Source organism: Glycine soja, chromosome 6 (assembly GCF_004193775.1).
Source record: "Glycine soja cultivar W05 chromosome 6, ASM419377v2, whole genome shotgun sequence".
Taxonomy (NCBI): Eukaryota; Viridiplantae; Streptophyta; class Magnoliopsida; order Fabales; family Fabaceae; genus Glycine; species Glycine soja.
Window position 1 is genome coordinate 12,254,593 of NC_041007.1, and position 17,908 is coordinate 12,272,500.

Here is a 17,908-nt window from a genome sequence, read left to right on the forward strand (position 1 = left end):
GAAAAATAAACATAAATGTATTTGGGTCGTTCAACTAAAAGAAGAATCAATGACTAAAATTGAAAATGAGAAACTCCACACGATGGTGTTCTATTTCAAAACGTGTCCTGAAGCCGACAATGACACCATCTTCATGGGGCCTCAACAAGTATGAAAACCAGGAACCCATCAAACGATTTTCCCAAAGACATTTGGTAACCCTAATATTTCCATCTTCTTCTTTTCCCATGTATGAATCTGTGATTGTTGGTCACGACGAAGCAATTGGTTGTTAGTTGCGGTCACACGAGAGTGAGGTTAGGGATGGTGCTGGATGACAGATATGGACAAGAGGTGGGTGGCGGTGGTTTTTGGATGGTGGTGGGTGGTGGATCTGAGGTCTCATTGATGGTGGTGGTTATGGAATTTTTGGGTCGTGCTGGTGTGTTTCGAGGAGGTAGGCTGTGGTGGTTGATGGGGTTTGAAGAAGATGAAAAATGTTAAAGAAGAGGAATTCTATAATTTGTGACACTTTTTAACTCCCAACAAATCATAAAGAGAGTAATTAATTATGGAATCAAAGAGAAAGTCACATCTAGAAAAGAGAGCATTAGTATATGAATTAACTGAGTCTAATTTCAATCTATAAAGTAACCTATCTAATTTTTAGAGGATGAAAAAATAAAAAAAAATTTATAGGAATAAAATTCAAATTTCATCAATTTTATATCAATCAAAAGTATATTTTAATCATTTTTTTCCACCAAAACTTAACTTGACACTTGAATAAAGACTTTTATGTATATTGAATATAATAAAGCATAATGACAGATATCATTAGGACATTCTCTATGCCTCTCAAGTCTCACCAATCATCCTTGTGTCGAATCTTCACGTTGCGGACTTGCGGTTGCTGTTTTGTGCGAAGAAATTGCTCTGTTTAAGGATCGAATATTGTAAAAAATGACAAATAACATAATATATAATAGAATAAAAAGTTTTAAGTTTTACAAATTTACTAACTAACCTATTAGTTCAGTTGATTAGAATGTTGTGCTAACCTATTAATTCAGTTGGTTAGAATGTTGTGCTAATAATACAAAGATTGCATAAACCTGCATGAGCCATTAGTTAAATTTTAATCATTTTTCTTATCTGTTTAAGAACTATTATTACTATACCCTTTCTCACTATCAAGCATCAAGTAAATCTTCACTATACGAAGCGTCAACGATCACATTGATTTTATAATCATCTCCCATACATATCAGCTGGTACCATTGGACCCCCTATATTATTTTATCCTTCGTCATGAAACAACAAAAGAATTGTTGTTAATAAAATGCTTGTGAGTTAGAGATGTTCTGTCTTTTCTAGATTTGTTTAGCAGTGGTTCGCTAGCCATCAAAACTTCTGTTTTCTATAGTGACCTTTAAATTAAGAAAATGATTGTTAGGCATTATTTATTTTTTACGTCTGTCCAATGCATCTCTTTTAGATAGGTGCCAGCACTAGAATTTATGTGCGTAAAATATGAAGTAAATTAAGATTTTTTTTAGGGGAAGTAAAATAAGTTATATGATCGATTAATAAATTAAATTTATATAAATATAAGATCGATGACGTGTGTGTAATACATATAATATTATGTGTTAAATTATACTTGTGAAGCCACCAAAACGTAAGCACGAAGCTTTAAGTCGCAAAGTAACTTCAATTAAACATCCGTTATTTTTTATTTGAATTGAGTAAAATTAATACAAAAATAATTATTAATCCTAAAAAATAATTTTTATTCAAAACAAAAATAAGTTAAACATTTAATTTTGTTTAAATATATATAGGAAGAAAAGTTATTTTTAGAGATGAAAATACTAAAGCAGTGCATAATATAATTAGAATAATTATATTTTCAATATTTATATTATATAAAAAGAGAAAACTAACGGATGTTTATATATTCTAAATAAAAAATAACTTTCATTATATTTCATTAAGTAAACATTTCACGAGAGAGTCAAGGAGAAGGGGAAAAAATATAATAAAAGAGATGATATAATAGAAAAGTAAAAGAAATTATAAAAAATATAATAATAATAATGAAAGTGAATAACACTAATCGTATATTATATTTAAGATACCTTTCACGAGAGACGTTGGTAATTTTAAAAGAGACATTGGGTCCATAACATACGACAAAACGTAAATTGGGCTAATTATGTTATCTTGTAGTTCTTAGTACTTACGTTGAAATGTTGGGAACAAAAACTCAATTTTTTTATTTTTTTTTTACTTGAGCCGTGCGCTGAATAAAAAAAAAAAAAAGCAAGTGAAGCCAAAATAGAGTGAACTATTATTTGGTGACTCAAGAGTTTTATTTCATTTCAACAAAAAACACATCCAGTGATACAACGATAAATCTCAATCATTCATGCACATTTTTGAGAACTTTAATTCCTTTCCACTGGGACTCCATATAGTAAGAAGGATCATTTTGAGTATAAACTCCAAATTTGAAGTAGTGGGAGTAACCGCCATGGCCTGTTGCTTCGTAAACCTGAACCCTATCAAAATAAACCTTCACATTTGAGGCCTCCACATCGTGGATCACATTTAACTGAAACCATCTTCCCCATATGTTTGGAACAAGGATTGGAGCCTCATAATACTTAAGCGAATCGTTGTAGGCTCTAACCATTAGGGTTGTCGCACGAGGAGGATCTGCCCCGAACACTTGCATGATGCACACGCCAGAAGTACCATTTGGCACAAACCCCTGCCCTTCAAATTGCCACACCCCAGAGGAATAATCATATCCCTGAAAATCTCATAATACATGTAGTAAATAATGAGCTAAAGAAGATTTGTTTTTCTATTTGTAGTACCAGCAATTAGGAGAATATGAAATAGTTTAAATTAGAAAGTGTTTGAGCAAAGAAAAATGCTTAGCTTACTCTAATGCGGATTTCGGATCTAGGCCGTGTTGTGCTATTTTGGGAGAGAGGTTTGTCTGTGGAATATACCCACAGTTTGTGCACTCCATCTGTGAAGCTGTAGCGTTCAGTAACGGGTAAATCGTAGGGCTTATGATGATCGAAATTGGTGGTGTTTAGTGGGAGTTCAGTGAAACCGAGTGTTAGGTCCATTGACGAGGTGTTTGTCGGATTCATCATTAATGATACATAAAGAACCATGTTCAAGAGTGCAATCTGATACAGAGTGCCCATATCTTCTTTCAATTCAAGATGAGGAATATAGCATTAGCAGCTAAATTGGTGATGCAAGACCAAGTCTCCTGAAACGGCTGTATGTGTCTAGTGGATTGTTGGTTCCAAAATTTGCTTGCTGATGCATCCTATTTATAGATTTTTTTTTCTCACTCTTTCATTTCAAAATTTAAATCCTCATTTTTTTTTCAGTCACGCCTTCATTCGCCTCACACTAGAAAATTAATAAAGTTGCAATAGAGGAAGAGACAGAGAGATCAATTAATTTATGATTGAATGATCGTAATTCGTAAAGTACTTTTACACCATATAAATGCATTTAAATTAAAATCAAATTTATTAAATTTAATTGCTTAAAATAATCCACGTTAACAAAAAAAAAAGTAGCCATCATTTCGTAAAAGAATTATAATTGAGACGAAGCAATGCAGTTAGCCATCATCCTGGGAGAGTTGACTTAACTTTTCCTATGATTTTAGTCGATGGTTGATTGTTATTTTTTAGTAGCTTCCTTAAACATTCACGATGGTTAAGTCTATGACGTGAACTGTCAAGATCAAGGGTTTCCACTCTTGGCTATAATTAACAGACTGATTATAACTATTTTTAGCAAAGGTTATAGTATTATGAAACATGACATCATCAAACAGACACAATACAAGAGTTATATTATTTGTAAACCGTGCTTCTCACAGTCCAAGTAAATTATTCAGAGTCATATATAGTTAACTAAACAAGCTCTTTGCTTGTGTTATTAAGACCTGGAACTGAAAGGAAAGCACTGCATTTCTATTTTTTAAAAATCTGGATATCCCTCCAACGAGATTCCATGTAGTTGGAAGCACCATCCTGTGCGTAAACCCCAAACTTGAAGTAGTGAGTGCTGGCTCCACGGCCAGGTCCATTGTACCTGGGATTATCCTCCCCATTAAGAAAAATCTTCACATTGTTGGCACCCACATCATGGATCACGTTAAACCGGATCCACCTATTATAGATGTTTGGTTCCAGAGTAGGTGATTGGTAATGAGTGAGAGAACCACCATAGACCCTAGTCTGCGAGGTTGTGGCAGAAGTTACTCCACCAAACACTTGCTGGATGCACACCCCGCTTGTGCCACTAGGCACGTAAAAAAACCCTTGAAATTGCCACACACCGGATGTATAATCGTATCCCTGTATATGAAGAGTAATTTTCAAAATCCATTCTCTAATGCACTCTTTAATAAATGAAAATTATTAATTAAAATTTTCTTGTACTACAAAATTTGGAGGGGAAAACATAAAATAGAAAATACAGCCTATAAAAATTTAAAATTTTTAATAAATTTCAATCTAGCTATTATCTTAAAAAAAGAAATATTAATCAATGTACTTAGAATACTGGTTGAAAAATTTAAAATAGAAAGGTTTCATTAACATGTATTTCTAATGTGATAAAAAATTATGTGTAAAATATATATTTTTTCCCTCTAAAATATATGAAATATGGAATTGGTCCTACAAAAATTCCCATTCATTTTAGTTCTTCTGAAATTTTAACAAGTTACATTCATCTAGTATGTTGCCTTTCTTAGTGAGTCTGCTTACGTTACAACATAGTTAACACAGATTCTATCATATTATTTGTACAACAATTTAAAAAGAAAATTTAGTGGTGCTGTATGTTAAAATACTGAATCAACATATTAAATTTACAAATGGAATTTATATACTACACAAATAGCAATATATTAAAGTTTTAGATGGACTAAAATATGATAAAATATAATTTGAGAGAACAACTACATATTTCACATTTTTTTTAGAGGAAATAAAAATATATCTAATCCAAAAAAAAAAACTAGTGTTGTGTTTTAAGAATATTAATCAGCAAGACCCTGAAAAATAAGGGTCATGGATGTATTACTAATATTTCTCATAGACAATGATTAAGCAAGCTACGAGTTGGGGCTTACAGCGATACGAATCTCAGTTCGTGGCTTCGTATTGCTGCCTTGCATATGAGGCTTGTCCGTGGAGTATACCCAAAATCTGTGCACTCCATTTGAAAAGCTGTAGCGCTCGTTGACTGCAACGTCGTAAGGCTTTTGGATTTGCAAGTTTGAGCTACTAGATAATCCAAGAGGGGTGAAGCCAAATGTGGGATCGGCGGCATCGACCAAGGAAAGAGTGGTCAGAGAGATTATTAATGACAAAAGGGTTAGATGCAAAATGGGTTGCGGCACCATTGTTGCAGTTCCAAGAAGACTAACTGGTTTGTGAGAGACAACATTTTCGTATGAGTATTTATAGAAGATCCAGAGTCAATTGGTTCATGTACCATGAGTATGGCTGATACTCTCCCAGTTAATTTGACTTCTCGTTCATACATGCATGTTTTATTTATTTTATCGTGTACCAAAAGAGAATGACACTTTGGATTTCAACGAGTATTAACTTAATTTTTTTTTTTAAAAATCTTATTTGTCTTTTGTCCAAATAAAAATGCATAATTTAATTGTAATTTATAAAAAAATAACTCTTTTTTGACTTAATTCCACCCCTTCTGTGAAATAAAATTACTCATTATTTTAATTAAATTCATATTATTCTATTAAAGAAATATATAAAATAAAACATATGATATTAAAACTACATCTTATCTCATGATATTATGACGTATTCACACTTGTGAATCTTATCTACAAAAGTTCGGCAGTCGGCACCGTATGACCACCTAATGTATTAATACCTCAGGACTGTTTACAGTTTCAAAAAGAAACTGCATGCACGTGGTGAAGAGTAAAAACAACCACAATATATAGTTCCGATAATAATGAAAATGGTGGGGATGACTACGAAAGCACGCGGCAAAAATTAGGAGATCGGTCGATGGTATAGTGTAAAAGTCACTTAGGAATTATATGTTGCTAATTTTATTCATATGTATTTTATACCGAATAAAATAAAATTATTACACGTCTAATTCAGTCTATAGGAGCAAAATTCATAGATAAACTGCAGTTCACATAATGAGGAGTCTCTTTCTTCTTAGAGCACTAGACTAAAGCACACGGCACAATTAATCAAAATTGGCAACCTATTCGGCTGCAATATAATAGACTTGTATTATTTGAGCAACCCATAAAATGAATGAATGCTTACAGGTTATCAGAATCTGATACAGGTATCTGGTATATAGCTATTTTTGTCTCTTCATGAAACCCATACTGTGGTCCACAAAAATAAATGATAGGGTTAATTTTGTAGTCAAGGTTTTCAATAATGCAGGCTGCTATACTCACGCAGTCAGCGTACATTTAATAACAGATTAGTTGTAGAAAATATCATTGTCGCGAGTTGCCTTGACCTTGAGTAATCATACAATGGATTGAGAAAGTTGATTCTTAACATTCAACATTTTCTGCTGATTAATGTCTATATCTTTGCTACTTTATTGTGCTAATTACCTCTCAGAAATCGAAATGATTCCAACATGTTTCCAATCATGCCTAATTTCATTTCTAGTTTTCCTTTGGGTTAAAATCTCCAACCTATATGTGCAGCATCATCTTCCTCATGCAATGCAACTGAGTTAGTGTAGTGAATAACACTTTTACTTAATTATGTCTCTCTTATAGGTTTTTTTAAATATATAGACTGAAATGAGAGTACAGAGATCCCTCACAAATTGATAATTGCATTTAAAAGTCCTCAACTATTTTACTTTGTCTCAATATTATATATCAGCCATTGCCAAGAAATTGTTTTGATCTGAGTAATAATATCCACTGCAGATAGTTTTACTTTTAGGTTTTAACATATAATTACATGTACAAAATAAAATTCTAAATTACCGAAAAAGTTAAAAATGTAACATAGGAAACAATTTTAAAAAAATTAACACATTGACATAAACTAACCAAAATTGAAGGTTTATTTGATTTCTCTCGTTCATGCATGTTTTATCCCATGGCGCGTGTACTTTTTGAAAGGTTGACGCTTTGGATTTCAAAGAGTGCTAGCTTATATATTTTAGTATTTATTTATTTTTTTTAACAAAATGTTTAAATAAAAAAAGTTTAAAGCCTATGCAGTGACATTTATACGGTCATTACAACTCATCTCTTGAATAATTTTAAAATAATTATCTTAAAAATAAATAAATTTATTATATATAATGAATTATGATTGAATAAATGTTATAAAAAAATTTACACCCGACATAACTTTATTTCTTAAGTACAAATGCATAACTTAATTATAATTTATAGAAAAAAAATTATTAATCTTAACAAATTTATTTCTTTATCTATAAATACTTACAAGAAAAAGAAATAATATTAGTTAAACCCTTCTCTCTAAATGTGTCTATTAGTTTTATTTAGTGTAAGAAATACATCAATCTTAAGAAAGAAAATAAATAATGATAATAAGAGAGTTATTCATGGAGGAAGTAAATTTCTCTTCTAAGATAAACATTTAAATCTTATCGAATTATGACGTATTCATTTACTCGTAAATCTTATCTAAGAGTTAGGCACAGTATGGCCACCTAATGCATTAATATTACCTCTGGACCGTTTATAACTTCAAAAAGAAACTGCACGGTGAGTTGTGTGTAGTTGAAAATTTAATCATTAAAATTAATAGAAATTAATGTTAAATGAGCAATTTATTAATAAAATAAATTCATCACTCACTTTGTTTCAAAATAAATGTCGTTCCAATATGTTTTATATAAAAAAACTCACAAATAAATGAAAGATAATGGTTATTTTACAACATAAAAATTAATATTAATATTATATTAAAAAAATAAAAATTAAAAAAATAATTATTAGAAATATTAATGAAAAAACTTAATATTATATTAAAAAATTAACATAACACATTTTAAGATAAAAATTTCTTAAATTGGACACTTATTTTAGGAAGAAATGACTAGTACTAAGTACTAACACATTATTTAGATAAATTTTATATAGATCTTGTTAGAAAATTTAAACCCAGACTTTTTAATGAGACTTGATGAAAATAAATTAATTATAAAAAATACATAAGAGACCCCTTTCACATATGAAATTGATATGTTTCCAATTTTGTTCATCTACTTTGTACTGAATCTCGCTTCATACTGGTATTAAATTGAAGTTATCACGTATAAAATTATTACCCAATCTCTTTCTTCTCGGTGCTCCGGACAAAAGCCCACTGCAGTTCAGACTGCGCGCATACGGCAGTTTATCAATTACATCAAAGGTAAACGTCAATTTTGGCAACCTATATTCCGCCACAATATAGGCTTATCTTTTATTATTTGACCAACCCGTAAAACGAATGCTTACAGATTATCAGAATCTAATAGAGGTTTGGTATCGTTATTTTAGTCTCTTCATGAAAGCATACGGTGGTAGATTAGAGGTTTTTTGTCGTCTAGGTTTTAATGCAAATTGCTACTCAAGCGTACATTTAATAACAAATTGTCAAAAATATCTTCGTCGCAAAGTTGCTTGACCAATCATATATGCAATGGATTGAGAAAGTTGATTCTTAACATGCAACATTGACTATGATATGTGCCTTTTACGTAAGGAAATCTACATTATCGTGCTAATTATCACTCAAAATTGAAAGGACTCCCACATATGTTTCCAATCATTCATCATTTCATTTCTAGTTTTCCTTTGTGTTAAAATTTCCAACCATACATTTATGTGCAACATCTTCCACATACATTGCAATATTTTGATCTTAGTTGTGGTCTTATTATTAAAGGGAGCAGCTAGGCACCCTCTCAGCTTAGACCTGAGGGTAGTGAATGAGAGACTTTTGCTTAATTTTGTCTCTCTTACATGGGGTGTTTGGCAGGGAATTTTTTTTTTAGTATCATAGGTTGAGAATGTTAGATTCCTATATTTAGTATAAATACATATTTTAAAAAGTATTCACAAGAATCTAACGTTTTAAAGAAAATTTTTAATTTAGTTTTCACTAAAACTTTCTCATTGGAGGTGTGAGAATCCAACATTTCTATGAAGGGAGAAGTTTATATTTATGCCTCTCATTTTTTAGAATATGTTAGACATACAAGACATATTTAGAACATTTCAAGAAATATAATGAGTAAAATACACTCACATTTCCTAAGGTTTTTTTAAATTAATTACACACAACATCTCTTTTTTTTTTTTTATTCTTACCCTAACTTCTCTCAATCTTTGAAAACAATACATTGAGACTCATTTATATATTTCACAAATCATTCTTAATATTTAAAAACATTACATTGCCGGTCGTTATATATTACACTAACCATATCTATAAGGGAGGTTATGTTGTTGTAAACATTAAAGAAAGAGTATTTTGTGTAATTCAAAACAAAAAAACTCATGAGACCCAATGGATGTACCTAGCTCAATTGACAACATACATGTTAGTTTGCGAGAAAAAACATGAATTTGATTCTCACCAAATACATCTTTAAAGAGAAATGATGAACTTTATTAAGTGAGATTAAGTCTCAGATGACTAATCTCATAATTTAAAACCCAAAAGGATCTCAATTTGTATGAATGTCTTTGGATCTCACGATAGCCAAAGATCCTAATTACTATGGTTAAAAAAATCTGATGAGGTATTAATGTCATTTGCTTAAACATAATTTTAAGAAATATAATTCCTAAAACACATGTGGATGAAAAAGATCATGTAACACCCCCATAATATTTTATTTAAGATAGAATGTGAAATAAGAATATGAGATGCCGGTCAAGTTGAGAATTGCTTTTAAAGTTTTTAGTTACGCTAAAATATGAATTTGGTCCATATAAAATTTTTGAAGTTCAATTTTAATCTCTTAAAAGAAATATTTTTCTTTTGTCTTTCTAATTTTGAAATGTACCCTCTTTTGATCTTCCAAACACTATCAATTTAATCCACTTTTCATTTCTCTGTAAATTGTAACCTTTGAGAACTAAAAGTGATATATTTCAAAATTATAGGAATGAAAAATAGACAATTTTTTAAAAATGACTAAAACCAAATTTCAAAAAATTAGATTAACCAAAAACATATTTTACCTTGTGTTGTCATGGCATAAGAGATTTTTTATTAGATGAACATATAATATCCTTCAATAATCTTTTGAAACACTGATATGAATTTGTTGGTTCAAGATTATATTTATTTTAGTTATATCATATTAAGAGAGATGTCTCATGACATGCAAAATTATTAGGTCTCTATTAATATTTACATAACACATAATTAAATATTAATTATTAATTATTTTTCATAAATTAAAAATTTAAAATAATATAAATATTGGTTGAAATCATATACAGGAAATATTTCAAGATTTTAATTAATAATTTTTTCATCACATGAGAAATGAAATTAGTGTTATCGAAACTAAATCAGTCATTGATTTGTTCAACATAAATTATTCAGAGTCACAATTAAGAAAAGTATATTTTAGTGGGGCTTAATTCTCACAGTCCAATAAGTAAATTATTTAGAGTCGTCATAATTAATAAAACAAGCTATCTGCTTGTCATATTAAAACTTGGAATAGAAACGAAAGTACTCAATCTCTATTTATTATTTTCTAGAAATCTGGATATCCCTCCAACGAGATTCCTTTTAGTAGGAAGCATCATTCAGTGTGTAAAGCCCAAACTTAAAGTAGTGAGTTCTAGCTCCACGGCCACGTCCATCGTACCTGAGACTATTTCCCCATTAATATAAACCTTCACGTTCCTGGTTCCCAAATCATGGATCACACTAAACCGGATCCACCTATTGTAGATGTTTGGTTCTAGTGTAGTCACACACCAGATGTATAATCATATCCCTGCAAATTAAAGTGAAAACTAAGGCTGATCGTATGTGTTTGCTTCTTAATTAGTGTAAATGAAGAGTAATAACTTTGATAAGGCAATCTCTAATACGTATTCTTTTTCTTACACACTTTTGTATCTATTAAAATCTAAAACAATTCTAAGAAATCGTCTTAAAATGTGTGATATTGGTATTTTTGTAATAAAGAGGAAGACAACGACGGTTTCCATATAATCGTCTTTGTAGAATAAGAAAATAGAGGCACAATGACAAATGTGTAAATTGCATGTTTTGTACAAAGACAGTTTAAATCCAAAAATCGTCTTTGTTTGCTTGCTGATTTTTGGGCCTCAATGACTCAGTCCTTCATTCACTCTCTGAATCCTTCACTCACTAACCCCGTCGTCTCCCGTGCTGCTCCACCGTCGTGTTCCTTGGTCATCGTCGAAGTGCATAAACCTTTGCAGCTGTGAATGATCCAAAAGAAGTGATTCCGTACATAAGCCCAGCCCCAATTTAGGTATGCGTCCTAAATCTTGTATTAAATTAAATTGCAGGTTGGATTATTTTTTTAAGTGATGCATTACTCATGGTGTATCAGTAAAAGTTTACCAATTATTCCAACTCACATTATACGAAGTCAGGAAAAACTTCTTTGAAGTTCCAGTTGATCAATGAACGTGCAGATTTCTCCTTTGCGCTATTTTTAAGGTAGACTGTTAAATGTGCTTCCAAGCTCTTTCAGGTGTTCTAATATTTAATATCTCCTTCTCATTCTAACTAAAGCATGCTCATTTGTCAATTGATTCTCACCTTAGATGTACCATGGCAACCATTATTTTCCACTAATGCACTTAATATGGAACCAACATATGTTCATTCAGACTTTGTACTTCATTTGTGGGTTGACTTATAGTTATCTGATTGAACACTGCAGAGCTTCTGTCAGTTTCCAATTTCATATCATTTGTGAATCCTAAAGTGCCTCTGTTTCCACGACTTGCTCAGGGGAAGTCTTGGGATCAAATAAGTTTTTCTTCATGCTTTGAGGTCCTTCATATTTTGGTCACACAATACTATTCATTACTTCTATTTCTCCTACTATGCCTTTGCTTGTGATGCAGTTCCTAAATATGAAGCATGTTAACAAGTATCCTATGTAGAGTTAATAATAGAGTTGATGTGGGATTGAATTAAAACTTCATACTAAGGATGACTTGCAATAATCTTCTTTAAAACCTCTTCACTTTGTTTGATCTCTACATGACTTCCCTTGTCCCCTTTCTCCCTGATCCAATTTCTACAATTTATGTACCTTCCATATCTGTCTAGTTAGCTTTATTATCTTCTGCACCAATTGAATCAGAAAAAGTTGGACACAAAAATATATTAGGCCAATGTTATTATATATATAGCAACTTATCCAAGAAAAAAAAGGGGTTTGTATTATGGTTATTGACCAACTGGTGTGCAACCTAGCTAAGTGATGAAACGTAGTTATGAAGAAGTACATATGGGGTTACTCAGTCGTATGGGTTTTTCTGTTCTTGATGTTGTTAACCATTGGAGTTAAAATATATAGTATGAATGCAACAAGTGCATTATGCATTGGAAAAACAAAATGGGTTAAAGAACCCATAGTTCCCTACTCCCCTTTTTTGCCTTGAAAAGAACTTCTGAAGGTTTTGTTGTTATGATTGAATAATGTTTTGTGTAAGATGTCTGAATGTTAACAATGATAACTTTTAAGCAAATATAATTCCTTTTGACTTACCTTTGGTAGGGATTCAATATAGTTTTCAGAGATCTCCATTTCTGATAGAGTTTGAGCATTTATGGCCATACCTGCTTTAAGAGCTTGGTTCACATTATCTTTCTGATACTGGACAAACCTTGTTGCTGCATCAGATAATAAGAGTCTAAAGGGAACCTTAGGTGTAGTTATATAACTTTTCTTTTTTGTCTAAATTAGTATATTCTCGCAAGACAATAGTCGGATAATATCATTGTAAATAGGAAAGCTCTCTCTCTCCAAATTTTAGATAACTTGATTGTAGTATATATTTTTCATAAATGAATGATTAGATAAGCTGCGACTGGGTGCTTACAGTGACATGAATCTCACATGATCGCAACATGTCCGTGGAGTTTAGCCAAAATCTGTGCACTCCATTAGAAAAGCTGTAGCACTGCTTGTCCGGAACTTGGAAGTTTGAGTTACTTTAAGGAAGACGGGTGAAACCACCAGCTGTGCCTATGGAGGAAAGAAACAGTGGTCAGACAGATAATCAATAGCAAAAGGATTAGATGCAAAATGGGCTGAGGCACCATTGTTGCAGATCAAAGATGATTAGATCTTTCTCCTCGAATATTTACTATGTTTTTTTTGGAAGGCAAATATTAAGTAGTATCTGCGAGGAAGAGGCTTGATACTAATGATATATGGACAAGATTTTTGTTCATGGTTGGCAAGAATATGGTTGATATTGCAGGTTAATTGATTTCTTGTTCAACATATTTATTTCATCGTTTTGAAAACCTAGAAAATGATACTTTAATTTGGGTTTCCACGATTATTAATAATTAAGAAAGAAAACAGAAGTAAAGTCATTTGAGTTTCTTTTATAACTTAATATTAACCTATATATTTAATATTTTTTTAAAAAATTATCTTATTCATTCATCTTTTGTAAAAGTAAAACATGCATAACTTAGTTTTAATTTATAGAAAATCTTTATTGATTTTACTTTTTTATTTCCTTTTTCTAATTAAATGCTTACAAAGAAGAGCATTTGTACTAAACCAGTTGGGGCCCAAATATCCTATAACATGGAATGGTCTCACTCCTTATTTTCTTCACGCAGACACCACAGTTGGGGCCCAAATTCTACTAGATCGGACTGCCATAACCATTGGTTTGGAATTGAAGTAGAGGAAATTGTTTTTAGCCTTCTTCATGGCACCTTGCATTCTCTTTCATACCTGCAGACACTTTAAAGTTTAAACCCACGAGAGCTTTTTTTTTATAAATAAATATTAATTGTTAGTTTGGTAATTGTCATTAACGAGAGATATTCAAAGCTAATACTTCTCTTTCCTCTCCTTTTTTTTTTTTTTTTCCTTTGAGTCACCTATTCAATCCTATAAGATATAACTTCTTCCTATTTACAGATGAAAATTCCTTGCTATGCCTTTGCCCATTTGACTCATTGCTGCTACTTCAGCTTCTTGGCACTTCCTTCAACGCCATACTATAACTAAGGGTGGTTCTTGGTCCCCAAACTTCAATTAAATTCAATGTTCTCAGCCTAGTCGACATTTCACGCGTCTCCCACAGTGAGCTTTCATTCTTCCTGGTGCCCACCGTGTTCCTTTTGGAAGGATAGGTCTGCTTAGGTCCAAACGCTGAACATATTGGGTCAAATAATATGGTCCAAATGCTTAGGAGTGGGCTCATGCCTAATAGATGGGTCTAATGATACAAAGTGGAGAAGTTTCTCCAAAAAAAAAATTTAACTTACGCTGAGCTTTTCTTTTTTCTTATTTTTTCTTCTTATGACTCATGAGATATAATTTCATTTAAGTTATTAATATGAAGTATTTATTGACTTTATAAGTGACTAATGAGATTCTCTTTTTTCAATTATTTTTTTTTCATTCATAAGATTTGAGTATCATTTGGTCCAAGAACATGTTGGTACTTATGAGATATAATAAGTATTTATTTATTGAAACAAGCCTTCTACCATATAACTCCTATTATCATACGGCTGATATTGTAATCATTGATTTAACAAGTTTTGTTTACCTGAATCGGCCAGTTGTTTCTTTTCTTGACTTGCTTAGCTTCATGGATTCCTTTCTTTATGAGGCAATTAACTCTTTGATGGTCACTTTTATTGCATTAATTGAATTTCATTTGTTACACTATTGGCATGAATTTCAAATTTGTCCATTTGTATTAGCAGGGCATAAATGTTTTTTTTTTTTGTATAATGTTACTGTATCCAGGTAACAAGATACTAGAAAGTGTGGGCATTGGTATTAATAAATGAGATTCGTGAAGTGGCATTGACTTAACAGCTATTATGAATTACTTAGAAATCAGAGTTTAGACAATAATATACTAATACAATTTTCACCTTTTGACCAAGGCATGTAAGAATTTGCGATACCATTTTGTTGTAATTTCTATGCTAACAAAGTTTAACGTGAGTTGTCTTATTTTGATAATAAGACAAACAAATGGTAAAATGGAATTTTTTTAGTATGTCATGTGATATTAAGGGCATCTTTATTTCAGATCTGCTCTTAGTAGAATATGCATCCGGCACTGGACTTATATATATATATATATATCAGAATGAAGGAATCAATTCAAAATCACACACACAGAAAGTTAATTATGATTAATAACTATCAATCATATTAATCTTCATGAAAAATTGGAATGTCAACTTACATAAATTGGCAAAATCTTCTACTATTTGATTCATATCACAAAAAAACACAGAAATTATAAATTAAATTTTATGATTTAATTATTATTTTCGCTTATAAGTGATTCAAACCAAGTTAATAAAGAAAAGAGAAAAAAAAATGATTGTTGCATAGCACTTTACAGGGTTAGAGAAAATGATTGTCACATGGCACTTTACAATGTTAGAAGATATGTAGACTGTCATGGAAAATCTAGAAAATCAACTCATTATTGAAAGATCTTTAATTTTAAAACTTTTAGAAAATATTTAAATTTAACTAAATTATATTTCTGATTACTCGTTCTATAAAAACTATGAGTGGAAATAAAATAATAAAAATCAAATAATGTCTCGTGTTATGTAACAAAGCAAGAAACATGTACTTATCTATATCATGTAGTAAAATAAGAGGCGTGCACCTAACTGCACCAGTTATATCTTGTTATCTTTAGTTGACAACAAGTGTAAAATACAATGTCAAGTGTCTTCAAAATAGGTAAAGCATTCAAGGAAATGAAATTGCAATACTACTCCGACAAAATATCAAGATTTATCCAACATTCGATCCTAAGCATTAGTTAAGCGAGTTAGTGGGCAACCTATTAAGTAGGTAAGACAACCCCGCCTTGCCTCGTCCTAATTTCTTAATGGGTTAAACAATATAGGTCAAAACAAATTGCTGAATTAATATCCCTAACCCACCCTACCATAAAGGTGGGATAAATAGTTTCACAACTCCAATCCATTTTATCATCCTCAATTATAGAATATAAAAAAATATATTACACATGATGAGGAAATTGAATTCCTCTTATGTTCATAAACCAATCCAATTTAATGTAAGTAAAAAAAAAACAATTCAAAAAATCAATAATCAAATAAACTGAAAACTAAAGGATAAAAAAAAAAATTAAAGACTGAATTTTTTTTATCGAATTGAATCTTTTCAGATTTTGAATTTGGAAAACGATTCAATTCAATCCGAACTTGTACACATCTATACATTTTTATTCATAAATTTATAATATCATTCATTTTTATTTTTATTTCTTATATATTTATAAAATTATCATATAACTTATACCTGTTTATGAAAAATACATTTAATTAAAGAAATTCTTTTACTACCTATTACCTATTTGAGTTAAGATGGGTAAACATACTATTATTATTGGTTATATAGTCACATAAATTGATATTTTAAATGATTTTTTATTTAATATTTTTTAAGAAAAATAAAAATAAGAACCTCTCAGCATATTTAAGGAATTGAGTCTACCGACTATGTTATACGTTGTTCATTTATTACTAGTAATTTACCCCTGACTACAAATATGTAAAAAAATCTTTCTTTTTTGTCTCAGGTCATATTTTATACCACTATGTCATTTAATGTTAGAAAATCTTGTTTTCAATGATTTAAATAATATTTTACTTTATTACCTATAGAAACGTGGCCCAAAGTGGGGAGAGAAGTATAAAATTCAAAATCATTGTGTGTTAGTCCGTTCATCTCCCTTAGCCCACAGCAAGCATAATAATAATAATAAAAAAACCGGTCTACACATCCTGCAACCATACCTTACATACATTTACCAATACCATACTATACCATACTACTGTTGCACTTTGTAGCTGTACACACACATACACCACCTTTCAATCCAACCAAATCCCAATTAACAAAAACTAATCTCAAATCACTTAAAATTAATTAATAGTGTGTTTGGACGAGAGAATTTAAAATTCTTAAAAATTTTAAATATTAAGAATTTCAAATACTTTAATTGAAATTCTTTTATTTTTAAAATTTTGTATTTGAATAAAAAATTTAAAATTGTGAGGGTGAGAAAAAATGAATGCAGAGAGAAGATATGGTTGATGTACTTCTAAGAAAAAGAAAACTGACGCGGCATGAGAAGTCGCGGGGGAGCCGGGACATGGCGATATACACCACCACACCTAACATTCAGTCAAGGGCGCAACGCATGACTAGACCCTTCGCACCAATGAGCACCTCCGTCACATGATGGATAATGATGACTACGTCCTTGACTAGTGAGTGCAATTCTAGGTGTTCTCTTACACCCACACTCTATCGACGCTCCACGAACTTAGACAGTATTTCTTAAAGAAGAGGATCATCGACGTGAGAAAAGAGTGATGAGTTTAAGAACGAAATTTCGACAACTTTCATGTGAAAGAGAAGATAAAGATTATAAAAGGAATACAAAAACGCTTTAGAAAGTTATTTTATCAAGGAGAGAATTTCAATTTCTCATTTTTTAAAGAAAATTAAAATTTCACATTTTTTAGTTATTTAAAATTTTATTTTAAAATTCTAAAAATTTAAATTCTTCCTAAATTAAAACATCCAAACAATAAATTTTAAAATT

General features: G+C 30.8%; 2 protein-coding genes and 1 long non-coding RNA gene across 4 annotated transcripts; 1 reads left to right on the plus strand and 2 right to left on the minus strand.

Moving 5' to 3' along the window:
- Window positions 1-2,341: 2,341 nt before the first annotated feature.
- LOC114415742 (citrate-binding protein-like) lies at window positions 2,342-3,585 on the minus strand. The gene is made up of 2 exons (XM_028380579.1): window positions 2,934-3,585; window positions 2,342-2,797 (listed from the first exon to the last, which is right to left on the minus strand). The coding sequence occupies exons 1-2, from the start codon at window positions 3,204-3,206 to the stop codon at window positions 2,405-2,407; spliced, it is 666 nt and encodes a 221-aa protein (XP_028236380.1). The 5' UTR covers window positions 3,207-3,585; the 3' UTR covers window positions 2,342-2,404.
- Window positions 3,586-3,845: 260 nt separating this feature from the next.
- Window positions 3,846-5,477, minus strand: LOC114415743 (citrate-binding protein-like). Its single transcript, XM_028380580.1, has 2 exons — window positions 5,165-5,477; window positions 3,846-4,382 (listed from the first exon to the last, which is right to left on the minus strand). Exons 1-2 carry the CDS (start codon window positions 5,435-5,437, stop codon window positions 3,996-3,998), a joined length of 660 nt encoding a protein of 219 aa, XP_028236381.1. The 5' UTR covers window positions 5,438-5,477; the 3' UTR covers window positions 3,846-3,995.
- A 5,487-nt stretch (window positions 5,478-10,964) lies between these two features.
- On the plus strand, window positions 10,965-13,527 carry LOC114415744. Of its 2 annotated transcripts, XR_003667406.1 has the most exons (3): window positions 10,965-11,550; window positions 11,632-11,741; window positions 11,968-13,527. It is a non-coding gene; the product is annotated as an uncharacterized LOC114415744 (long non-coding RNA). The 2 variants fall into 2 exon arrangements; XR_003667405.1 differs by having other exon boundaries at window positions 10,970-11,550; window positions 11,632-13,527.
- Window positions 13,528-17,908: the final 4,381 nt, after the last annotated feature.